General features: G+C 44.2%; 1 protein-coding gene across 1 annotated transcript in view; it reads right to left on the bottom strand.

Annotated features, from left to right (window-relative positions):
* Positions 1-2,351: 2,351 nt before the first annotated feature.
* LOC147312923 (dihydropyrimidinase-related protein 5-like) overlaps positions 2,352-26,834 on the bottom strand; it is a 30,579-nt gene continuing 6,096 nt past the window's right edge. Inside the window, exons 2-14 of the mRNA XM_086264829.1 lie at positions 17,400-17,514; positions 15,183-15,332; positions 8,162-8,320; positions 6,366-6,545; positions 6,215-6,283; positions 5,697-5,741; positions 5,538-5,613; positions 5,290-5,446; positions 5,009-5,150; positions 4,187-4,329; positions 3,896-4,103; positions 2,983-3,160; positions 2,352-2,891 (exon numbers count right to left, since the gene is read on the bottom strand). Coding sequence (XP_086120955.1) covers positions 2,806-2,891; positions 2,983-3,160; positions 3,896-4,103; positions 4,187-4,329; positions 5,009-5,150; positions 5,290-5,446; positions 5,538-5,613; positions 5,697-5,741; positions 6,215-6,283; positions 6,366-6,545; positions 8,162-8,320; positions 15,183-15,332; positions 17,400-17,510 — 1,704 coding nt within the window. The 5' untranslated portion in view covers positions 17,511-17,514 and the 3' untranslated portion in view covers positions 2,352-2,805. The remainder of the gene's footprint in view (positions 2,892-2,982; positions 3,161-3,895; positions 4,104-4,186; positions 4,330-5,008; positions 5,151-5,289; positions 5,447-5,537; positions 5,614-5,696; positions 5,742-6,214; positions 6,284-6,365; positions 6,546-8,161; positions 8,321-15,182; positions 15,333-17,399; positions 17,515-26,834) is intronic.

The raw sequence follows: 26,834 nt of genomic DNA, 5'->3' as shown, positions 1-26,834 counted from the left end.
TTGTTGATGTCTCTTAATATGTTTCTTATTAATTATATTATTTTTAATTTTAAGATATTTTATATGTAATTTAAACTGTTTCCTCTCTGTTTTATATTTGTAGCACTTTGGTCAACATTGTTGGATGTAAAGTGCGTTATAAATAAAGATGCTATGCTATGTATACATGTAGGCTACGGTCCTGTATCCCTGAAATCTCAGGAATGAAATTTCTTTCTTTCTATTGTACTTGTGAATTAATTTACACAACTCTGACCTAAATCATTCACATATAAAACAACACATGACCCAGATTTGTCCTTTTTTCTCACTTTATTCTTTTGCTGTTATTCTTGTGGTAAGAAACAAGCAGCCACTTACAGATTCAACACGTTCACTTCCCAACACAATGAGAATCTACAAACACGCACAGCCACTGAGCCGCCACAGCGCCTTCAGGACAACAAAACCATCCAACAGTAAAACAACGCCGTCGTCGTAGGTAATTGTAGAAAAACAGCACCAGTTTGTGTGAAGCTGCGGTGATCGGGGGGAGCTTCACTCCTCCTCCTCACCTGTTCATGTGGTGCTCTTCATGCATGGGTGTCGGTGTGGCACAGGTGATTCACGTTGGCACATTTGAACAGGAATAGAAAAACAAACATCCTAAATATATAGAGTGCACGGACAACAAGACGTGATCATGTATAAATATAATACTGGTAGGCAGGAATGAGAGGATCAGTAGTGGTTTATCGTCAGCCTGTGCAGCTCAATCGTCCTGCTCTGTGGAGACTCACTGCTCTGGAAACATCTCGCTGTATGTTCCTACAGCTGGTCCACGACGTGCCTCTCAGTCTCAGCAACACTCTTTGATTTCTGCTCACTCTGAGGTCTCAGTTATTTGGTGTGTGTTCAGACTGCAGTGTGAAAAGTGTGCAAAGGCTCGTTAGTATGCACAGAAAATATTCAGTGAGCTGACACACAACATAATCCAAAATGTGCCCTTTACTTGTTTGCCTCAAAGAGTCACAACAGTAGCTTTTCTTGTACCTGACGTTTCTCACTAAGAAGCTGCCCTTACTATCATTTTTCCTGCTATTAACGTATCCTTTATTATTACTGTGTATTACAGGTCGTCTGTGCTGGAGCTCACGGTCTAATAAAAAGAGAAAGTCAGAGTCAGAGCCACAGAGAGCATCCTGCTGCTCTAACAGAGCCTTAAATGCTTGAAAATAGACTCAAGTTTGAGTCATGTTCAGACGCTGGTTTAATCATTTATTTGAACCTGCGACCCAGAGAGCAATAAGAGTCGCAGAAAGGCTGTAGGATGTACTGACGGACTCATGTTTACAGGACATAAATAGAGAGTAACTGCAGCTTTGTAAGTCAAGAGTCACGTCCTGGAGTAAATGAGTATTTTTAAGTTTTCTCCACACCTTCATGTTCTGTGTTTAACCCTCAAGCGACCGAGACGTTTCAGTGACTGAATCACCTGATTGGACTCGGCCACTATAAAAAAAACCTTTGAATAACCTGTATGATCAAGTCATGATCATATATTTTATTAAAGAGAGCTTTTTTTAATAGTGGATCTATTTGTGTTTATCATGCCTCTACTGTTTCTGCCATGTATGAGATATTACTTTACATCACAGGTTCACAGGGAGAAAAAAAGGGATGTTGGGTCAGATTCCCTGGGCAACTGGAGCCTTTCTGTGTGGTTTGCATGTTCTCCCTGTGCCTGTGTGGGCTTCCTCCCACAGTCAAAGACATGGATGTTACATTAATTGATGATTTTTAAATCAAAGCCTTTAATGTTAAAAAATATCATTATCCTCAGCGCACCCATTTCTGTAAAAAATATATATAAATAAAAAGTTGGAAGGAAACATTTTCATAATTAAAAAATACAACAAGGTCACACATAAATGACTCCACTCAGTCACTCGAAGGTTAAATAACATGTTTTTGTTCCCTTCATGCACTCTGTGAGCTCTACAGACACCCCTGAGACGAGGACAGTGGACCAGGTTTGGGGCCAAAGTTATAATCCCAGCTAAGCTCACAGGCTGAGTTCTTCAATAACTGCGGGTGAGGTGGGAATGTTTCTGGGACATGTGACCGAGTCAGAGGCAGTGAGAGCGCGGGGATGTTCAGAGAGTGTATCTTTACGAGGACACGGTGTTTGAAGCAGTTGGATTTCATCACCACACGGCGCATTTCATCAAAAACAAAAACACTGTTTGAGGAACCCACGATGCAGCGGGACGCCGAGTGGGCGGTGTAACCACAAACAGGACCCACACACATCTTCACATGAGTCTAAAGCTATGGTGTCTACAGTGTACGTCTGTGTGTGTGTGTGTGTGTGTGTGTGTGTGTGTGTGTGTGTGTGTGTGTGTGTGTGTGTGTGTGTGTGTGTGTGTGAGAGACGGGGGTGTAATAGATACAGTTTTAAATAATTCGGTCGAAATCACTTCAGTTCTAACCATCAAAAACTGTACTGGTTTTGACATTTCACAGTTTAGGATACAGGCAGGGTGATAATGAGCGGACTTTATCAGAGTTAGTATGATCAGCTCGATTTTGGCAGAACAATTTAAATCCAGAGACAGCCCTTCGATCAGAGCAGTCGCTCCAATTAAGACACAGATTAGAATCTCTGATCATCGGCGTTTCGTCACCAATCACAGACGCGTGCTTGAAATTTTTTTGCCATCTTTACTTTTTATCCTGTGATTGAAAATCAGTGCAGTTTTTCTGGTTGTTCAGAAATGTACAAAAAAACGGCGGCTCGGACAGATGAAGCTCCAACACCAGCGGTTACCAGATACCACTGGAGCGGCCGCCGGGAGGGGCCAGGATCCGAGCCGAGGACCTCTTCGGGATGTGGTCGTCGACCTGAGACCCTGAAAGGAAAAACACGTACGGACTATTAAATTTGATCGAGGACTTCGGTGTAACGTCACCATAATCAAGGACGATTTTATTAGAGCTCACCTGAGAGGCTGAAAGAGGACTCGTGAAGGTCTCGGATTCCGGAGTGCACTCGACCGCAGGCTTTGTTGGGCGTCTCTCCATCTATGGGGCCCAAACCGAGTTCCTTCTTCATGGTGTTCGCAACCTTGGCCACATCACCAGAGTACGGATCCCTGTCCACCCCTTTGTAAGCCTGAGTCTGAAACACGATGAGGTGAGAGGTAAGATTAGGATGTTTAGCCATTTTTAACCTAATAATAACAGCCAGTTGAGCTGCTGCTGTAAGATTGATACTGATTAAAATTTGTTACATGTAAGTAACCAAGTTAAATTCCACTGAAGAAGCACAAAATTAAAACAAGGTGTGAAAAAAACTGGAATTAAAATAAAAGCTAGACTAGAAAAAATAAAAAGATCTTGTGCACTCACAAAAATCATTAAAATGAAATAAAAACAAAAACTAAAAGGCACAAGTACTTTTATTTGTACTAAAACATGTGTCCTGAAACTATAAATGAACATACTCACTCTGTAAACTACCTGAAATTGAACTGAACTGTAAATATAAGTTCTTATAAAAACAGTTTCTGTACTTTTGTGACGAGTTTTTTAAATAAATTGAGATAAAAAGGTCTAAAAGCAAACAGAGTAGAGAGGCTGGGATGGGGGGCTTTCACAGACAGGGGCAGCAGCAGGAAAACACACTGCTGGCTTCCACAGGGAGCATTAAATCCTTTATATGGGCTGTCAGATCGGTGAAGTCAGTCACATCATGATGGGAGTGTTTGTGGCAGGTTTGCTGTCAGCTGACACAGCAGAGCTCAGCCTGGATCTTGCTGTCCTGCCCTGGAGTTTTAATTATCAGTGGAAACACTCACAACACAAAGAGGCAGGTTTGGAATCAGTGTTAATAACGTGATGACAGTGAACGCACCTTTTCCCTCTGCACCATCTTCTTGTAGAGGTAGTCGGGGAAAGTGCGCTGCGGGTAGAACTTTCCGGACCCCTCGGCGCACATGAACACGCCGTTCTCACACACCAAACGCCCCCGGCTGATGGTGACCAGAGGGACGCCGTGGCAACGCATCCCTTCGTACAGGTTGAAGTCTCCGCCCTGCACCTGAGTGCTCACAGAGATTGTCCTGCACACACACACACACAGAAAGTGATGGATGTGTGTCCCTATGCTTCGGGCTGAGTCCAGTAATAAAGGTGATTTCTGTACCTTGTTGCATCTGGATCCCAGACCACCACGTCAGCGTCAGCCCCGGGGATGATGCGGCCTTTGCGCGGGTACAGGTTGTAGATCTTTGCAGCGTTGGAGCTCGTCACCGCCACAAAACGATTCTCATCCATTTTCCCTGTAACCTTAAAAATACAGAAAGCCCATCCGATCATACAAAACGTCTTTATTTCTGTTGCTACTGTGGTAGACCATGATGTCATTCAGCTGCTTCCCCAGAGAGAATCTCATCCCAGTATTGGACAAACTCCAACTCCAGGTCTTGGATGGTGCTCTGGAGATCAGCTGAGAGCTGCATGGCCACTCTAGTTAGAGCAGAAGATCTATTTCATGTGCTGGTAAAGTGGTCTTTCTCATAGAGGCTTCAGAGCAGAACATGGACATCCATCACCAGCTGCAGTTCAAGATGGCGTAGTATGAGTTCATTCACTGGAGAAATACTTAATTTTTATTGCAAATAGCTGGAAATAAAACTGAGCAATCTCTCAGACTGTTGAGTTTGTGGAGTAGAGGAAATATCTTGGCACAGTAACTGATACAAGCTTTGAGCCTCATGTGGATGCTAATGGTAGAAGATATCGCCTGTGCTTGTCATATTATGATAAGCTTCAAACTTTTCATTAAGTTTTATAAACAGAAACAAAACTTAATGAGTAAGTTTTATTTCTGTTTAACTACAGAAAACTAAGACTTACCAACATGGTGTCAAAACAGAACTTCCACATCCACTGGTTGTGGATGATAAATTGTGTGGTTCATGGTTGATCTCAGGTTTTTATGTGTGCGTTTGACGTGTGTACGTACCACTCCTCTCTCCCAAATGACGCTCATCCTGTCCTGGACTCCAGGCACTCCATGAGGGATCTTGGTGAAGTCCTCTTTGCCCAAAGCTCTCTGCTTGGTGCTGAACGGACGGTGCTCTGATGCCACCACGCTCAGATTGTCACTGAAACAGGAAACAAGATATCAACGTTTAGTTTAGAGGAGCGTTTTTATCCACGGCACCTTTGCCGGTCACTGAGCTGCTGTTGCGATCAGTTTACTCGAAGCAGTACAGCATGCTGATGTGAGTGCAGCACACATACTTGCCCAGCAGGCCCATGAGGTAGCTGGGTGTGTTTGGGTCGAGGCGGAGCGGAGGGACGATGACATGGGCGGCGGCATGAGCCCAATCCTGGTGGTAATACTGCATCCCATTCAACACTGCGTGAGCAACTGTAGTCTCCCCGTGGACCACCTTACCTGAAATTATAAAAAGTGAAGAAAAGTCAGCTTTCATCCTCTCCATCGTCACGGTGACTGTTAGTTTGTCTTCATCGGGCAGTAAGCTCACCCTGCATCTTAGCAGCAGCGATCATATCACCAGCAGACATACTGGACACATTTACCAGGTAGATTGGGCAGCGAGCCTGTGGTCACACAAAAGATTTTAATCAGTCCTTTAATTACTTATCAATAACTGCACACAGACTGGATATTAAAATGTTTTTACCCTGTTGGCGATGGTGATGGCTCTGTGAGTGGCCTCAGACTCCAGCTGCAGACAAGAAGACAGAGTAAAATCACAAAATAACAACTTTAATAAGTAAACATTTTAATATTTATTGCAAATATCTTACAAAAAAAAGTTCAAGGCCACATTGATTACTTGGTTTTGTTTTACATTTATAGGAAAGATCCCTAAATATTTCTACTGAATATTCAAAATTAGGTTTTATCAGCATTTTAAGGGAACATCAAGGAAAAAAGTTTTATTTTCCACTGTTATGTTTTAGATCAGTGCTTTTTCACACATCAGACTAGAAAGAGTTTTTACTACAAGCCACATTCACATAGTCTCACATTAGTCTAATATCACGCCCGCTCACACTCTAATGGATGTGTTGGGCGTAAGTCCAAGTGTTCAGTGCCACTGTAGACTGCAGGAGCAGATTGATCCTCTGACCTTTAGATTAGGATACGACCACTACCTCCTGAAACCCCCCACCCCTCTGTCCACTGCATATTTACCTCCTCTGGTCGACTGATCTCTATTCCCTCCGGCCCACTGATGCCCAAATCCAGAGCCTCTTTGGCACCCTAACAACACAAACACATTCATTTTAAAACGGGTTTGTGATTTCACTTCGACGTCAAAGGAAAAGAAAATTTGTCTTTGCACCTCGGCCACCAGCTCTCCGTTTTCAGCGTGGACTCGGGCAATGGCACCGATGTCCTTACAGGTCTGCAGAGTCTGGTAGAGCTCTGAATCCCGCAGCATCATCATGTCTTTGTAGGCCATGAACACCTGGAAGGAGTTCACTCCATGTTCCCTCACCAGGGTCTCCATCTCATTACGCACCTAAGGACGATTCAGAGGTCTCAGGGTCAGCAGTCATGTTTCTGGATTACAGTTCAGTGCTTGCAAAGCTTCAGCTTATATATGTAAAGGCAGTTAGTGCATCGGGCATTGGGACTGTGGGCATGGAGTGAAAGAGAAACTGTGTGTGTGTGTGTGTGTGTGTGTTTGTTTTGTGGGGCATGAAATGAGCTTGGAAACCTGCCACAATGAGATCACACTGCCTTTACACTGGTGACTATAACAGCCCCGCTGAGAAGAATCCATTTCATTCATTCAAACAGCAGTAAAAGGAAACTAGACAGTTTAGTGTTTAAAATGCTGAACTGTGCTGCGGTGAATGGGCCATAAAGGTCACGTCATAGTCATGATGGAGTATTGATGAAAGGAGCAAAACTACTTCCTTCCATAATGATTAATCTACTTTTACAGCTCATGACAGTTTGAGTATTTTTTATCATTATTATTATTATTCTCTCCTGTTATTGTTTCTCTCTGCAGTGTTTCCTTGTCTGTGGACCCGGCCTCTGTGTCTTTGTTTCCTTTTCTCTGACACCTTGTTTAGTGTTAATCAGGATTTATACATTTGGGTTAATTTATGCTGTAGATCATCCACTGTATGGTAAAGCCCTCTGAAAAAGCTATGCTGTAACATCACTTCCACTAGAACTGCAACCACATCGTGCTGATGCAGCGTTTTAGTGACTAGCTCAATTTCTCCTACATATTTTCAGCTACCTCTGTCATCATTGTCCAAATCAATTCAAAGAGAGAAACCTTCTGCCAACCATTCTTTGGGTGATGATGGTGTTGGACACTAGGATAGACTACCATGCAGACTCGACATAGATTCAAAATATAAATAAGTATAAATAAAAGTATAAATTAAGACTTCATGTCCTTGTTTTACTTTGATAGTCAGTTTTCTCTCTTGTGTTGTGTTAGTTTGATTTTCTTTTCTTTTGCCCTCCTTTATTATTATCTGCCCCGCCCTGCTTGTTTTCACTGGTGTTCAGCTTTGTTTTTGTGTAATTAGTCCCCTGTCTTATCTGTCTTTAAGTTTGTCTTTGTTGGAAGGTCTGCCCAGGCTCACTTTCTCTGCCCAAGCTCTGTTGGGTTATTGTTTCGTGGGTATTTTTAGCCAGATACTGGCTCGCCCTTGTTTTTCTGCCTTTGTGTCCTCTCTCTTTACCACACACACCCTGAAATGTGTTAAGAAACATTGTGTTGACATTTTTTAAACAAGAATGACTACCAGTCAAAGCTTTCTGCTGGACAGGTGTTGTATTAAACCTCATTCTGGCATGAAACGTTTAACAATATGCAATGAGATTGGGCACATGCACAAAGTCAGCAGATGATGTAGGACAGACATTAAAGCCAAAGGCTGAATGAGGCACCTTGACTCATATAATCTGCCTAATGTGCCCACTGAGCACGTGTGTTAACCCAGTTCTTGTGCGGGTTTAATCTAGGTCATTACACATTTCACCCACAAACGGCTGGCTGCGTTATTATTCATTCAACGATGATAAACGCCAGAAGAGCACAAAAATAAATAATGATATATGCTACCAACGTAATTCCAAGCACTTTGGTGGTACGTTTTTTAAATTTACCTTTGGTCCCCACCAGGTCAGCCCGACGTGCAGAGCATAGTCGCAGCACGCCTTGGCATCGGCCAGAGCCCTGCACTTCTCGTAGGCGTCCAGCAGGGAGCAGTGTTGTTCAGGCAGAACCAGAGCCATCACCATGGTGGTACCACCCATCAGAGCCGCCTGGGTGAGGTAAGAGGGTGACCAGGGGTGACAGAGAGAGGGGCAGAATAAGAGAAAAGAAAGACTGATTAGAAAGAGGACAATAACACCAATGTCCAGCACAGACTCTGTTTGTCTGGTGACAATAGTCCTTCCTTATCAACTGTTCATCATATGCTCTGCTCTTTATTGATTGCACTGACTCTCTTGTAGCCACTGCTTCATTTTCCTTTCAGTGTTGTTCTCAGTCTAAATGCCCTTATTTAGTGCTGTAATCACTGGTTTGTCCTCTCTATAGAAATATCTCAGCCTGACACAGAAAGAGAGATAAGGCTTTTTTCCTTCCAAGAGTGTGACAACATTGGTTTCATTAAGTTTTGACAAAAGGCTTCACATTAGTGTAGCTATACGTGTGAACGTCTTAATACTTCACAACCTCAAAAACTAAAAACGTAAGCTTTCTGAATATGGCTCCTGCTGCTAAATGTGGCTCCCTCACTTCTACTCCACAGGAAACAGAGAACTGGAGAAGATGAGAGATGAAATTACTAATGAAGGAGAGGAGTGGGCGAGAGGAAGCAAAGTTACAGAGGGGGAAAGAGAGGATGAGGAAACAACGATAGACTAGAAGAAGTGAAGGAAGCTGTGTGCAGTGACTCGTCTTCCTCGCTACAATGGTGAATGCACTTTTGTGTAACCATGACAACAGATACTGCTCAGCCATGCCTGTCGCACGTCCCCACCCTCTTCCTCCTCCTGTCCTCCTCTCTCCATCCAAAATTGCGCAAACATTCACCCATCCAATATCCTCTAACAGGAATATCACACCGAGGCATGATGGGAGAACGTCTGTAATCGCATATAAAAGAGGAAATGAAGAGGTGGGGTGTGAAACAGCTGTAATCTGCTCTTTAGTCATCATCGACAATCAAAGTGACGTTAAACCGCCATCATTTTTGCAGCCTAACCTCAATAAAATGTGACTACATGAGAACGTTTCTGTGACAGTGTGGAGGCGTTGCCTCGGGCTCCAGACGTGTCTCACAGACGGGGGGCGGGGTCACCTGCTTGTGAGCGTAAGCTCAGTCGGCCAGTAAGCTATCAGATTTCTCATTACCATAGAAACCAGTCCGAGTGATGTGCAATGTCAGCATCGAAGGTCTCAGCATATGTGTGCATGAAGAGTGTATGTCATTGATCACTGTCACTACATGTAACTGTGTGCATGTGTGCGTGTGAGAGAGAAAGCAGGGGGCACAGATGCACAGCTGGGGATTGTGGGATTTAGGCTGTCTGTCTGCTTGGCCTCAATTAAGATTTACTGCTGGCCCCCTTCTTTAAAAAATCCCAGAGGGCAGAGCGGAGAAAACAAGCGAGCAAACAGGAGGTAACTGATTCAGGGGCAGTTTGAGACTTTTCTGTCAAACTGGAATAAAGGAGCTGTCTGAGAGCTGAGATGTTTTTCACGCTGTTTTCAAGCAACATTTGCAACTACAAACACTTGAAACAACATCCAATTTTAGCTTGTTCTAAATTACAAACCTGCTGTGGAGACTCAAGAAGCACAGCATCACTCGCTCACTGCAGACAGCACAGAGCATATCTGCTGGCAACAGCAACAATACCAGCCAGGTGCATGTTTAAGCCCAGGATAGTTGTGCATCCTTTTGCAAGCTTTCAGATATTTCACAACAAAATGAGTCGTCCCTCCAGTGACATCATTACACAGGCTTTGTGAATGTGTCCACATAACTTTATGGCATTATGGACAATGCCAGGCATCCTCTGCACACGGCCATTAACAACCAGAAGAGTCTGTTCAGTGACAGGTTGCTTCTCCCCAAGACAAGAACTAACAGACTTAAAACCTCCTTTGTCCCACACGCCATCAGACTGTTTAACTCCTCTCTGGAGGGGAGAGGGAGGGGAAACAGGAGGACAAAGGAGGGGGGAACAACTAAGCTGTAGTGCCTCTTCACCTCACTGTGCAATACCTTTTGTGCAATACTTTTGTAAATAGTCAACAGTGCAATAGACCTCAATACTTGAAATGTGCAATTCACTTGTATTTTTATTTTTTATTCCTATTTATTCTATTTATCCCCTTCGTATATTTTATTTATATTGTCTCTGTATTTATATATATGTGTGTGTGTGTGTGTGTGTGTGTGTGTGTGTGTGTGTGTGTGTGTGTGTATATATATAATATTCTGTAACTCTGTAACTTCTGTCAGTGCTGTGCTTTTTTGGAAATTGAATTTCCCAGAGGAACCCACCCGAGGGATTAATAAAGTTCTATCTTATCTTATCTTATCTTAACTTAAGTAGAAGATTTGTAGATTATAAATTCCTAAAGATACCAGAATATCAGGTCAAATCAACACACAGTGCGCACTGATTATTTAACATCTGATTAAGAGCAGTGATATAAGCATGTGGATCGTTTTTCAACTCTTTAATTTAAACATACCAAAACATAAACAGTGATGGAGAAAGACAGCGTGTTCAGCCAACCAACATCGTTTAATCTTAGTGGATTTGACCTAAAAGCTCTTTTTGTCAACCCAACATACTGACACATAAACCACAAGCGGTGCGTAATATGAATCTCCTGCTCCATTAAAGACCCCAAACCCTGGGACTCTCCTCAGCTCTTACTGGAACAGTGGCGCGGCTGCCCCTCTGTTGGTCTTCCATGGTCTCTTGTGTTCTGGGGGCCTCTGGATGTCTGGAGTTTTGATCTCCTCCATACCCGCTTCACACCCTGGAGGACGGGGCTGTGGCCCCCCCACACTCCCTAGCAGATCATTACATGGAGAAACCTTTGGAATACAAGCGCGCTGATCCACACAGGTATGCACACATGGGTATTCACAGACGCGGACTAAAGCTTTCTTGGCTGCTGCCTCAAAGCACACTGTGCGCTGTCTATCTTGCGTGCTGCACAATATCGTTTATTATTTAGTAAATATTGATATCTATGACTAGCTAGTTTATTGTGATGGTGCTTTGTTTTCTCTATTATTATGTTGCTCTTTGTTGTTTGCTGTCTCCTCTGTTTGTTTTTTTTGTTTGTTTTTTTTTTTTCTCCATACAGGTGACCCAGGAGTTCTTTTTTTTTTTTTTTCTCTCTCTTCCCCCCCCTTCTCACCGTCTCTTCTCCCCTTTGGTTTTCTTTCTTTCTCTCCCCCTCTTTCTCTCATTCATTCCCCCTGTCCTATTTATTAAAAAAAAAAAAAAAAAAAAATGACAAAGGATGAACTGAAGCTCTGCCATCACGTAATGTCGCATACTGCTGTTTCTGATGTCATTTAGAAAAAAAAAAAAAAAAAAGACCCCAAACCCCTACTGTGAAGATAATCCCCTGCATAGAAAGTAAAAGAGATGGCGAGAGGGCGGCAGGCATGAAGGAAGGAGTAAAAGAAGTTGAAACCCAGTAGAAGAACATCTATAGACTAATAAAGATCAATAACAATACTTTTGGGATTTTAAACTGCAAAGCTGGATTATTTTAACAGATCACCAAGAGAAAGTTACATCTAATAATAACAGTTCAAATGTTTTTATTAACAGTTGATTCATTCTGAAACCACACCGAACACAATCATTTAAAAATAGCATTAGTTGTGAAGATTTTAATGTACAAAAGAAAGAGTTAACTTTTCCTCCAAGAAGAACCAACGAGCACACAGAAATCCTGTCACATGAGTGCCTGAAGCTTCCTTTACATATGAAAGCGACTGTGAGGGGGTGAGAGTGTGTCAGACTCTGGGAGAGGCTATCAGTGTGAGACAGATTACTGCTCCAGCCCTCTGATCAGCCTCTATCAGCTCCACTCGTACTTCTTATTACAGCCGAGCACCTCACCTTCTTCCACTACCCTCCTCCTTCTCTTCATTGCTACAGTTCAGCCTGCTGAGACGTTTAAATGATCTCAGCCAGGCCTGCTGTGACAGATACAGCTCAGGCAACATTTCAGGCTTTATGTAAAAAAAAAAGCAGATCTGCTTAGCTGGATGTGATTGATCAGTGTTACACTGTAAAGACTGACTGTGGATAACAGTGAGAGCAGATCACACACTTTATTCTGTTAGTATTTAATAACAGAGACACAGCTGTGCTTTTCGATTGTAGTTTATATCGTCTGGAAGTCTTTTTTAACTGTTCAAATCCGTCACCTGTCAGGCAGTGTGATGCCCCTGAGGCCGAAACCTTTTTATTTTAACTTTAAAGAGTTCACGGTTTTTAATATTGCATCTACATATGTGGGGCAGTGGTCAGCATCGCCCCCTGCTGGTCATCATTGGCTTCCCTTTACAGACCTTACAGATCTTTTATATACAGTCCATGGCAGACACAGAAAGAAGGTTCTGATGATGGACTGGCTACATGTCTGGTGACCTTCACCTGGATAAGCAGCTAAGAATGGCTGAAAAGACTTCAGCATGATGTCAAAGAAGCTAAAACATCAGTTCCAGATCATTCCTATCCGGGCAGCACGTTCTTCCTCTTGACCTTCCACCATTACAGCGTGTTATATAAATCGGGGTGAAGCAGAGGAACAGGAGGAGGCACCAGAGGAGGAAGGAAGTAAAGCAGAAGAGGGAGCAGACAGTTACAAAACAGAGGGAGAGAGGGATGCAGAGGGGGGAAATAGTTTAGGGGTTCATCACAATTACACGAGCAGTTGCTGCGGTAACACAGTCACCATAGGAACCACACAATACTACCACGGTCATGTGTGCACATACTCTCTCACACACACAGAAATTTCCATGCTAAGAGTGCGGGTTAGTTGTCATGGCAGCGAGGGCAGCGGTGGGGGCTGGGGGAGAACTGGCACCAGTTTGTCACCAGTCTTCAGCCTCATTTCTCTCCTCTTACAGCACAGCAAAGTCACCGCCGCTATTTTATGATGTGCACCATAATTTCCAAACATGCCGGCAAGGCTGCGAGGAGAAAAGATACTAAAAGTGCTGCTGACGATCTCCCCCAGACAATCACTTGCTCGTCAGCAGCTACACTGAGCAGAAAGACCAGCTGGGCGGGCAGCGTGGACGGAATAGCATTAATATAAAACATTTTTAGGCCTTGTCCCCAAATACTGACACGGTGCCCCGCATTTTGATTGATTCTAATCGACACTGTGGGACAGACACTTTTCTGAAGTCTGTCTTTTATCTAATGGCAGTAAAAAAGGAAAAGAAAAGCTGTCATTGTGGGTCACCTGCAGGTTAACGTCACCACTTTTCCTGTACCTTTGCTACGCCTAACAGGGGAAATTTCAAAGCAACATGAAGAAAACTAGTTAAAATACCTGCTCCTTTAGCTCATTTAGCTTATTGTGTCCTTATTGTTCCTAAAGTCATAGAAGTGGTAATAATACATTAACAGCAATAATAGCAAATAACTAAACTGATATTTTTGGATGTATTTATTTGTTAGATTATATTTTAAGTTAGTGAAGGTGTCGATTCTCATGTTACATAAAAAAATAAATTGAGGAATAAACAGAAGTACCTGAAGTAGGGTGACTTGAACCTAAACTAAATATCACTAGAAGTTCATCTCTTCACATGTGAGACTCACAGTTGTGCAGCAATAACGTTAATAACTGATGCATAAAGCACGAGTGAGAAACAAAAAGACAAAGATAGAGTGTGACCTTTCCCGTCACTAGACCACAGTTAGTGCAATCATTTTTGCACTAACACAAAGAAAAGCGGTTGGCCCCAGAGGCGTGAAAAACCTCCAAACTGCTGACCCTTTGCAACTTCCTCGGTGCTACGTTAGCTCTGCTGCTATCAGCTGGGTCACTGCTGCTGGCGTATGAACACGTGAGCACAGAACAACACAGATTTATTCAAATAGATCAGCCCACTGTCAGTGACACCTGGCGCAGTCCTAAATAATCCCAGTGAGCCGTAAGTTCAGATTTCAGATTTAAATTCTCTGTTTCAGACAGTTTTTTCTACTCTTCGCTCTGTATGATGTAAATGTATCCTTAATATGGTCTCAGCCACAGTTCTGGCCTACTGTTCCAAGCTTTTGTTTAAGGGAGAGCCAATCAGAAGCAGGGCAAAGGGGATTGTTTCAGGCAGAAGGGTTCAACAAAGGCCCAGTGAAAGACACATTTGTATTTATCCATTTGTACATACGATCATTTTGAACTGTGAATCATGCAAATGTACACTAGCAGAGCCAAATAACAAAAAATAAACTTACTCATCATCTTCTGGGGACTCCACGTTACATTTATCATGTAATATATTATTAGATGTGTCTGATGAAGCAATCACCTACAACAACACACACATATACTTTGACTTTTTGTCACATGACTATCTTTTGCTGATACTGTACTGTTGGCGTCCACAGCTGACGCCCTTGACTAAAACTGTCAGGCATGCCAGGCAGCATCTAAACAGACAAGCTGAGAACATCCTCCAACACATGCATACCACTGCAGGCAACAATAACACCTCTTAACCTCTTAATTATGAAATCATCCTCGCTGCTCGGGCTCTCAGTGGAAAACATGCAGGACATTCACAGGAAATTAACAAATACACCCAGAACAGATGAAAACTAAACAGCGGTGTGAATGTGTGTCTAAAAAAGATAAGTCTCTGCTTTCAACCAGAAACTGCTGACAGGTGTTTGCTTCCTGAAAGACCAATGTGAGAAAACATGTGGTCATTAGTCCTGATGAAGCTAAAAGCAGGACTCAGTATTTCACTGCAGACACGTCAGAGTCACAGAGAAAGCATGACAGCTGTCTGCAGACTTGAAATGTGTTTAATCACAGGCATGCTTACGAGCCTGCTCACAGCAAAGCCCTGTGTGTGAGTGTGTTTGAGCAGTGTGTTTACAGCATGTGTACCTTGGTCCCACTGTAGAAGTCGTCCTGGATGGTGGCGTTCATGAAGGTCTCCTGCAGATGCACACTCGTGTCAATTCCGCCCGGTAACACCAGCTTTCCAGAGGCATCTATCACCTTAGCTCCGCCTGGTATCATCAGCTCCTTTCCAACCTGCCACAGAAAACACAAACACACGAATTACAGTACTTTATTTTCACATTATTATCACTTTATTTTATTAAAGTCCCAGCTACACAATAATAGTTTCTAGCTGAAACTGGTCACCAAGAGGTAAATCCCTGTGCAAATTTCTTTTTATTTTGCTTCCAAAAAGGCCAGACTTTTTTAAGTAGGTTTTCTGAAGCACTGGTTCTTTTATAGTGCTTTTGAGCTACTATTACTCTATGTCTAAAAGCCTTTGATCATACACTCCGATGAACACATCAGAAGCAACTCGGGGTTTAGTTTCTTGCTTGCTTTAGCATGCAGACCGGAGCAGCCAATGATCAAAACACCAACCTTCCGATTAGCCGATGACCTGCTCGACCTCCTGAGCCACAGCCAACCTTTCTAAGTGTTTCTTTGGACATTATCTGCATTTTCACTGACTTTCAGGATCGTCTTGTGCCTAACCATTTTCAGAAGAATATTTTTGTTTTGTTTTTCTTGCTAAGGAGCGTAAGGACCCATTTATGCTTGCCATATTAGTCACTTCGCACACAAAGAGTCACTCAGACGGGACCACATCAGCGCTGGACAGGACGAGAAGAAGTGAAAACCAGGAAGCAAAGAAACCATGCAGCTTGTGCCAGGGAATGCGACTTCACTTTTGCTGTACAGTACAGTTCGTGCGAGAACGGCGACCATAAAAGGGCCATAAATGACGAGTGTTTGCAGAGAAAGTCTTCCATGCAGACTGCAGCTGTGGCAATCTACTAGTGAGGAAAGCAATCACAAGGAGGTTTTCTTTACATCACTCTTTATCTCTTTACAATTAGTTTCACCTAGCAACCTCAAGTAGCTATTTTCCATGCCCCCGGTAGGGGGATACATATTTTTTAATTGCAACCTGCGTTACCACCAAACTCTGGGCCTATATCAGGCCAAGATGTAAGGAAACAAACATTTACTTTTAATACAATCCATTAATTATCGTTTAATATATTAAATTTAAGGTTATTCAAGGTTCTTTATCTTAGGGATTTTGTTTGGTATATTAAACCAAACTAATTTCAGATTTTTATTTTTTAGGTAATCAGGTGCAGAATTAGATGTGCTGCTGAGGGTGTTTTCAATTACTGTGGTCCTGTTCTTTGGAACAAGCTGCCTGCTGAATTGAGGTCATTTATAACTGTGTGAAATGTGATATATAAATAAAATTGACATTGATTTTATAGCTCTAAGCATGAATGTGTCATCTATTGCTTGTTAGCCAATCTGACATTTTCATCCACACTGAAATACATACTTTCACAGTCCATAGAGAATGACTATTAATTACTTTGGTAACTGTTTTTGTGATAATGCTGACAATTAAACAGGCTGACATGAACATTAGTACACTTGGTAATCTTTTCTTCTTACCAGAGGAGCTGTGCATATTTGCAGTTTAACTCAACTTCTAGGTGGTTTTCTTCTGATTGGCACAAACTCACAAAAAGGTCTCACAGCCTGAGATGTTCCCCTTTTGTATGACAGCTTAGATCAGGCTGCATGCTTACACACGCTGACCTCACTATTGAGAACTTTGCCCATTTTTAATATTAGAACTGTTAGCGTAAAGTGTTACGCTTTGGGACTGAGAACGTGTTGGTTACAGTATGACTCGCTCAGCTTCGACACTTTAAATACTGCAAAAAAATAGCTGTTGTTGTCAGTGGTGATGGAAGTAAGCACTGACAGAGAGTGTGTAAATGCTCAACAGCTGCAGCAACACTGGAACGTTTCAGTACAGCTGATTCAAAGGCGTCCTCGCCACATAAACCGATGCTTATCTCCATGACAACACTGTGTGAGATAATTATAGTACCATGGTTTGGAGCCACAGAGTTGACCGAGTGGTTCTCTTCATGCTATTACTGTGAAATGAGTCATGCTAACAGCTGGAGATATACTGGACAGCGAAAGTGTGAAAGCGATGAAAAGTTTTTACTGTATGACACGTGGAAAAATGTGCTTGCAAGTAAAAATACATTTGCACACGTGCACATTTAACATGTGTACATAACAGTGATTTACCTGCTGTATGATGCCGTTCTCGATGTAGACATCTGCTTCCTGGGTGAAGTCATCATTGACCACCTTTCCCCCCTTGATGAGGATACGCATGGACCCCATGTTAGCAGCCATAGTCCTACAAGATAAAAGGGTATTCAAGTAAATTCAAGTACACGATATTTAGCATGTTAACAACGTTGCGCAATACCAGTCCTTACCATAAGGTGGTGCAGTGAGTAATGTTTGTTTTGTATTTAACTAAACTACTAAATACTCAAGGAAATATGAGTAGGACTAAAAATAAATATCAGAAGTGAAACAGAAGCTCAGATCTAAAATATCTTAACACACCCACCAGTCGAGTGCTACCTTTGGGTGGTAACAGTTTAAATTAAATTCTGCAGTGCGAAATTAATTGTTCTAAATAGAAAAAGTTGCTTGATTTGAACAAAACTAACTGAAATCGTGCAGCTCTCAGCTGGAACTACTGCTTTTATCCAGTGTTTAATTTGCTTTACACAGCAATACTTAAACCCTGGCATTGTACTGGTCTATTCAACTTCAGGAATCCAGTGTGGAGTCCTGCAACCAACCGCTACTCGTAAAACCAAAGTCAACAAGTGAAAGTTTGTGTTCTGTTACAGAACACAAACTTTCACTTGTTGACTTTGGTTTTACGAGTAGCACAAAATACAGAACTTCTGTATTTTGTGCTGAGTTACACGTTACAGTTTCTGGGAAGCATTTCCTCCCGTCTTTAAAGTGTGTCAGCTCAGTCTATAAAATATTTAGGAGTGGATCTATAATTTATAAATCTATTACAGTATCTGCAGGAATAACAGATTATCAGCACTTTGCAAGGACAGATGGAAAGCAGATGTTTCTTCAAGGATCAGGAACTAACAACTAACAACCGGTAGAGAACAACAGGTCTGTTACTATTACAATTTATTATGATTTATAACAATTTATTCATAGTATGAGACCTTCATAGTACAGTAGTTAATAAAATAAAGGTACTAGTATTTCAGGAAAACTTAAACACATTTTTCACTATTTTCTGATGTTGCAATATAAAAGGAAATGAGTATATTAATCGGTAATTTTACAAGGGTTACAGTACGTTCCTGCGCTTCGTTCTTCAAATATTCCCTTTACAGCAAAGTGAATTTTAATGATCCAGCCTTGTGGTTAGCAGACATGTAACTCACCTAATTTCAGGCATTTGTGCTGTATGAGCAGTTTACAAAATGAATGCCCGGTGGTCCTTGTGTGCATAATGATTACTTGTGGCTATGATAATTTCTAGGTTGTGTTACATTACGCAGACCCAGTACACCCAGTTTGTGTTTTTCATCGAATCCTATTCATGGTAGGATCCTGGTGTTTCCTTTCCAAGTCTTTTCCAGTTACAGCAGTAAAGTTGATCCTCTGTGAGGTTTTAAAGTGTCTTTTTATTTACTTATCCTTTGATTGATTTATTTTATATTAGTTAAGTGAGGGAAATGGAAAGCAGTGTGGAGTTCTTTATCACCATAGAAAAATATATAATGCATGTTCTTTAAAATTAATGGCTTTGGCTTTAATGTAACTTTCCACTTGTAATCACCACATTGTAATTTTCTGCAATGAGCCATGGCTAACAAACCAAGGCTATGGCTGAACAGACCCAAAATTACCTCCTATACCTTTTCCAAACCACTTTTCCTTGATCTCAATGGAAAACGTCACAGGGAGGATGGGAAAGATATTAAGGAGGAAAAGACAAACACAGCGCTCAGAGGATCGAACTTCCACTTGGCTCAAATTACTGAGCCAAGTGGAAGCGCAGTTGTGGTGAAACTATGATGTGCTGAAGATGGACTACAAACAAATCTTAATGCTCATATGACCATGTGTACCCCTGGGTTTAAAAACTGTTGAAGCTTCAAAACATATCAGCAGGTTATACTGAATATTACATGTTCTGCACCTGCGGTCCCCAAACCTTTTTGCACCACGGACCGGTTTATGCCCAACAATATTTTCACGGACCGGCCTTTAAGGTGTTGCGGATAAATACAACAAAATAAAACCAGTACTGGTACCAAAAAACAGAAGATATATTCATAACACACGGGAAAAGGGAAACCGGGTTATGATAAAAACTATTTTAAAAAAAATAAAGATAAAAACCAATAAAAACCCTGAAAACCATAAATTTCACACCTGAGCCTCAACCCTCGCGGCCTGGTAACAAACGACTCACAAACCGGTACCGGTCCGAGGCCCGGCGGTTGGGGACCGCTGTTCTACACCACCTGCCAGTCATTTTGATTGCTTGTCTTTTATTGCCGCAGAAGCCCTAAAGCAACACTTGATGCCCAATATTGATGAAGATTTCTCAGATGAACTCTTTTTTTATATGGAAAATGAAGATATATAATAATATATTACACCACTCAATAATTCTAATCATTAAAATTGCCTCTCCTCCAAACTACACCAAATTTGACCTTTTCTGAATTAAATTAAACATATTTAAAGCATAGGGGAGATTGTTTCTTTGAGCCTAAAAAATTGAAACAGCTGGCTTCATCACCACCAACATTTTTAAAACCATGTTATTTTCTTTGGCTTTTAAACTTGACTTGGTTTTATATCCGCTTTCTACAAATCACAACTTATTTGTTTATTTTGTTTTAAATATATTTTTCCCCTTTGCAACACTCACTACATATTTAAAATTACACTGCACATCAAAACAGTGTGGTTAACTATTAGCTTTTGCAATCTGTGGTCCACTATGTTCTTCTTTTAGATGATCATTGAAATAAAAAGTAGATTGAGTAAACCTAATAGGATCAACAAACTGAGAGGTTCTCCAATAAGCATGTCTTTGTGTATATGTGTGTATTCTGCATGGGTGGCTGTATGCAATGTGTTTGATGGCCAGACACAATAGAGCCCCAGTCACACAGAATCAACTCAAAGAGATGGAGGAGAATAGAGAGAGGAAGGAGAGAGGGGAAGGAAGAGAACAGTGAACAGAATAATGAGGAGAGAAATTTGTACCCCCACTGGATGAGGAGAAATTTGGACCAATGGGAAAGAGAAATGCTTTGGTTTTGCCAGCTTGCTAATAATGAAGCCTGGGGGTAACAAGAAGCTTTAAACATAGATTTAAGGAAAGTTTCTGAAATATATTGTTGTTTCTATGAAAAATATTCATTCATACTGTCTGGCTTTACTGTAGGAGCGCTGAGCAGAAATCATCTGGGATCAGATCATAGTCCAGTTGAGTACAGAGAAGATGGAGTCCAAAACAAAAAAAAGAAACTAGAGATTTACAACAATGGCCAAAGAAAGAGAAGAAGAGTAGAAGTAGCTTATTGTGCTGAGATGAAAGATAAAGTGGTAAACACGATGGTGGAGCGCTGTGCGGTATGGAAAGCAGTGCCCTAAAGCCCTGGCAGCCTGATTAAAAGAGTGGTTTCCCGGGAGACGGGAACTGGAGATCCTTCAGCGGAAAAAAGGCGTCCACACACACACACACACACACACACACACACACACACACACACACACACACACACACACACACACGGTGAGGCATACTAAAGCATCAAGACTGATTTATCATTTGAATTCCACTTGGTATAAAGTCAACACTCACATACACACATACTTTGCAGTATTTCACACAGAAACTTTACGTCTGCCTCGTCTTTTATCATAGTTTTTTCGCTCAAGATTTTAGCTACTAAATGGTTCTTGGCCCCTTTTTTACTACAGAGCTGTCCTATTGTGTAATATGTATAGACTGGAGCTTGGCACTGGCTTGTTAAGTCTGGCATCATTAGCCATCCTTTAGTGAGGCAGCGCTGGTTCAAATAAAGTACTAATATGATCAATGTGGCTGTCAGAGTGTTACAAGGAAGCTGAACATTCAGGAATTAATGAAAAACTGAATTTAGAAATTCATTAGGCTAGATGACATCTACACCATTTATCCCTGACTGAAGTGTTTCTAAAAAACGAAAGTAAACCCCACTGCAGTAACTCTGGACATTAACAAAGACAGGAAACGACACATTTAGAAGGTTAATGAAGTTGGACTAGTCGAAATATGATTAGCTACCTGGTGCTAAAGGTGCGTTACGTCATCAAACAAATTCTTTGAATCTTCAATAATATTTCCAAGTATTATGTTACTTTTCACTGAGAAAAAATATTTGTAATTTTTAAAAAATGTTTCCCATACAGTAGTTCAAAGAGTTACTTCTAAAATACTAAAAATGCTCGTTTCATATGTGTCAGAACATATGAATTTAAAAAAGGAAATTATTGACAGTGTGGTGCCTCTAATTAAATACACGGGTTCAGATGATTCACAGATGCTTCAGTTCTTTTTTTTAAATTTACATTTTAGACAATGTGTCCCATCTGTTTTGGAAAGGACAAACCATCAAAACACCAGTCCCCAAACTTCAGAAAATGACTTGGTGAGGAAAAGAAATAGTTAAGCTGACAGAGAAAAAGACAATGATGTCTATATGTCTTAACTTGGTGCTGCTGTTGTCACTATTTTCTAGTCAGCTCAGTCCAAACCCACACAGACTGCAGACTCGGACTGGGTGTGGGACTGGGAACGCTGACTTCTGCATTGGACACTGGAGGCTTTGTGTGGCTTTGTGTGTTTGTAGGAATATGAGGACAGAGGAAATTAAACTTCCAAAAATGAAAATAACGCCTTTAATTAACAGTAAGTTCACCAAAGGTTCAAGGAATGGAGTATATATAAAAAAAAAAATACTGGCTGGCTGCTTTATCTGACCTGTAACAGAGTTGATGGAGCCTACTTTAGCTGCAACCCTAACTGACAATAGCTTACTTTACTATATTAATACAGTTCTGCCATATTCCTGCCATATAGTTCAAACGGTGGTTCCAAAAAGTGTTACTTTGACTAAAAAGCTAAAAGCTCAGCTGAAATATAAACATTCAATTCTTAAAACTAAGAAAAAAATATTTATATATGTGTAATTTTGTTAATTGGTCCTGAGTGTCCATTTTACTTCATGGTTTTGTTATTTTTATGTTGTGGAGGTAAGCATCAACGACACAGCTCTCAGTTCTCACTCCTTCTTTATTCGTCTCCAACATCAACTGCGCATATCGCGCCACAAAACACAGGAACACACTTCCTCTACACTGGGTGTGAGTGGAGCCCTCTAGTGGTCCACCACACATGCCCCCCCCCCGAACACCCAGCAGAACTAGTCCAGGACCCGGGGCTTAAGCAAACGGCCGGAGCGGCTGAACTGGGGGGGTGGGGAACTGACAGAGGGCAACCCAGCCCGGGAGCGAGGCTGGCACTGGCGGTCAGAAAAAGCTGAAGACGACTCGGACTCCGTTGATTTCGGGTCGCTCCTGGGGGAAAAAACAGAATCCATCAGCCCGGTGGCAGGTGGGCGGCCGCGGCGAGGGGCCTGGGCCGGGACCACCTGATCCTCTTGCATAACATGTGCAGGCTTAAGTCTGCCAACAGAGACAACTTCCTGCCGACCGCCAAAGTCCAAAACGAAATGTTTGTTGCCTGGTTTAAGAACCCTGAATGGCCCGTCATATGGTGGACGCAGCGGAGTCCTATGGGCATCGTGCCTGACGAAAACGAAACGAGCAGAGTCCAATGAACTCGGAACAAAGGTGTCAGGCAGGCAGTGGTGCACAGGACCAGGAACAGGAAATGAGTTTCTTGGGGGGCGAAAAGGCAACAAAGAGGTATCGAAACATGGGGGAGGGCTCTCAGGTAAGAATTCCCCGGGGACCCGGAGAGGCTGGCCGAGGACCAGTTCAGCCGGGGAAACCCCGAGGTCTTCTTTAACCGCGCTACGCAAACCCAGCAAAACCCACGGAAGACGTTCGACCCAGTCGCCACTTGTCAAGGAAGCACGGAGCGCGGCCTTAAGTGACCGGTGAAACCGTTCGCACATCCCATTAGCTTGCGGGTGGTATGCTGTGGTGCGGTGGACCTTGACTCCCAGGCCGTCAGCCATAGCAGACCAAAGCTCGGAAACAAACTGGGGGCCCCTGTCCGAGGTAATGTCAGCAGGGGGGCCGAAACGTGAAACCCACGTTGACAAAAATGCCCTGGCCACCGTCGCCGCTGTCGTGGACGCCAGGGGTACCGCCTCCGGCCACCTGGTTGTGCGGTCCACCACAGTCAAAAGGTGCGTGAAACCCTGTGACTGCGGCAAGGGACCAACCAGGTCCACATGAACGTGATCGAAACGCCTACCCGGGACACAGAAAGGCTCGAGGGGTGCCTGTGTGTGCCGGTAGATTTTCGAGCGTTGGCATGGGATACAAACCGCCGCCCATTCTTTCACCGTCTTGCGAAGGCCCGGCCAAACAAACCTGGCGCTGACCAGCTTGACCGAGGCCCGGACGCCGGGATGAGAGAGGGCATGCACCGAGTCAAAAACACGACGACGCCACGAAAGGGGAACCACCGGGCGGGGGCGGCCGGTGGAAACGTCGCAAAGAAGGCGCGGACCGCCGTCCCACACCGGGGTGTCCTCCAGCACGAGGCCCGTTTTTGTTGACTGAAGGGCAAGGACGTCCGGGTCAGCACGTTGCTCGGCGGCCATGGCAGCGTAGTCGATGCCGACATACACCGGAGAAACCAACACACGTGAGAGACAGTCAGCGACGTGATTGGACTTACCAGCCACATGCTGAATGTCTGTGGTAAACTCAGAAATGGCCGCCAACTGGCGCTGCTGGCGTGCGCTCCATGGGTCAGAGACCTTGGACATTGCAAACGTCAAAGGTTTGTGGTCAACGTATGCAGCAAAGTTGTGACCCTCGAGGAAAAAACGAAAATGCCGTGTTGCGAGGTGCAGGGCCAGCAACTCCCTGTCAAAAACACTGTACTTGCGTTCAGCATCCCGGAGCGTACGACTGAAAAAGGCGAGCGGTTGCCAGAGACCTGAAACCCGCTGTTCCAACACTCCGCCCACTGCCACGTCCGAGGCGTCGGTGGTCAACGCGATCTCCGCCGACGGAAGCGGGTGGGCCAGCAGGGCGGCGTCAGCCAGCGCAGACTTGGCTGCGGAAAACGCACGGACGCGTTCAGGCAGCCAGTCAACCGGATCTTTGGCTGTTTTACCTTTTAAGGCAGCATAGAGTGGCTGTAGCAGGTGGGCAGCTCTGGGGAGAAAGCGGTTGTAAAAATTTATCATCCCCAAGAACTCCTGCAACGCTTTAACCGACGTGGGACGCGGGAAAGCCGAAACGGCCTGGACTCTGTCGGGCAACGGAACCACACCTTCAGCGGAAATGCGGTGCCCGAGGAAATCCAGAACAGGCAACCCAAACTGGCACTTGGAAGGGTTGATAATCAGGCCGTGCGCTTCCAAACGCTGGAAAACCTGGCGCAGATGGGACTCGTGCTGGCTCGCTGAGCAGCTGGCCACCAATATATCGTCCAGATAAACAAAAACGAACGGCAGCCCACGCAAAACTGAGTCCATCAGCCGCTGAAAGGTCTGGGCGGCACCTTTCAGGCCAAACGGCATGCGCAAAAACTCGAACAAGCCGAAGGGGGTAATGACAGCGGTTTTAGGAACGTCTTCGGGGCGCACGGGAACCTGGTGATACCACCGCACCAAGTCAATTTTAGAAAAAAATCGACGTTCCGGCGAGATTGGCAGAAAAATCCTGAATGTGGGGGATGGGGTAACGGTCATTCTCCGTGGCATTATTTAAACGGCGGAAATCTCCGCATGGCCGCCACCGACCGTCCGATTTGGGCACCATGTGAAGCGGAGAGGCCCATGCACTGTTCGAACGCTGTACAATGCCAAGGCGCTCCATGGCTCCAAACTCTTCCCGAGTGACGGACAATTTCGCGGGGTCGAGGCGGCGCGCGCGCGCGAACACCGGGGGCCCGACCATGGGAATATAATGCTCAACCCCATGCTTCGTTACCGTGCTAGAGAAATTAGGGACAGACAGCGATGGAAACTCTAAAAGCAAACGCTGAAAAGCATCCCCGGAGGTCACTACATTAGCCCGAATCAGGGGCTCGGCGGCCCGAGTAAAACAGGGTAGCGAAGAAAACGAGAGAGCATCGATTAAACGTCTGTTAGCGACATCGACAAGTAGTCCATGAGCACACAGGAAATCAGCACCCAAAATAGGTACAGAGCTAGCAGCAACAACAAAGTTCCACTGGAAATCCCGGCCATGAAAACAAACAGTCACCAACCTTTCCCCAAACGTTTTGATGGGAGAGCCGTTAGCTGCAATGAGCTGCGGCCCACAGTTCGCTGCTAGTCCGTCGGCAGCGGTAGGGGGAAGGAGGCTCTTCTGGGAGCCGGAGTCCACGAGAAAACGTCTCCCGGAGCGCGAGTCCTCTATGAAGAGCAGCCTTTCTGTATTGCCAGAGGTCGCGGCTGCTACGGCGCGCTGGCGGGTCCGTTTCCCTGGGCCGTGAAAGCGCAAGGCGGCAGGCAGCGACGCGCTCTGTCGCCAAAACGCTGATGGTAGAAACAGATGCTCTTTCCGCGGTGCCGGCGTGTAGCAATCCCTGCCGTCAGCAAGGGGGCGGATGCTCCGGGGGAGGCAGGTGGAGGCGTGGAAGGTGCCGCCGGCGTGTCCGTAGCCAGGGCGTGAACGTCGAAAGTGCGGCTAGCCAGGAGAATGCGATCCGCTTCTTCAGCCAGGGAGCGATAATCCTTCGCAGGCAGAAGCGGAGAGTTCGCGAGGACAGCTCTCACGGCGGCCGGTAGTTGGCGAAGGAAGAGGTGCACGAAGAGGAAACCACCGTCATCCGGCCCGAGCAACGATAGCATGTTCTCCATGAGCTCAAGCGCGGTACCGCCACCCAAGCCTGACAGGTTGAGGAGCTTTTCGGCTCGTTCGGCGTCGGAGAGGGCATAGCGCCGAAGAAGCAGCTCTTTGAGGGCGGCGTATTTCCCTTGGGCGGGTGGGTCCCGGAGGAGCGCCATCGCGCGACGGGTGGCCAGCGGGTCGAGCGAGGCCACCACATGGTGATACTTCGTGTCGTCAGCCGAGATGCCGCGAAGGGCAAACTGAGCCTCCACGTGTACGAACCATGACGGGGGGTCATGGAGCCAAAAGTCCGGCAGTTTCAGCGCCACAGCGAACGTAGCTGCAACAGGAGGCGGAGGTCCGGCGGCCGCTGATGCATCCATAGCGGAGTGTGCGTTATCTACGGCCCGTTGCATGCTCGAGTCAGGGGTCACCAATGTGGAGGTAAGCATCAACGACACAGCTCTCAGTTCTCACTCCTTCTTTATTCGTCTCCAACATCAACTGCGCATATCGCGCCACAAAACACAGGAACACACTTCCTCTACACTGGGTGTGAGTGGAGCCCTCTAGTGGTCCACCACAATGTTACATATGGGAATAACAACTTTTTTACTCTTTAAATATTTGGCCTGA

This window comes from Aulonocara sp. 'chitande type north' Nkhata Bay, linkage group LG15 (genome assembly GCF_057382095.1).
Source record: "Aulonocara sp. 'chitande type north' Nkhata Bay isolate Kocher_YH1m ecotype deep benthic linkage group LG15, A_spYH_male_GT1.1, whole genome shotgun sequence".
Lineage (NCBI taxonomy): Eukaryota > Metazoa > Chordata > Actinopteri > Cichliformes > Cichlidae > Aulonocara > Aulonocara sp. 'chitande type north' Nkhata Bay.
The sequence above is the reverse complement of the archived record's forward strand: the minus strand, read 5'-3'. Positions and strand labels throughout refer to the sequence as shown.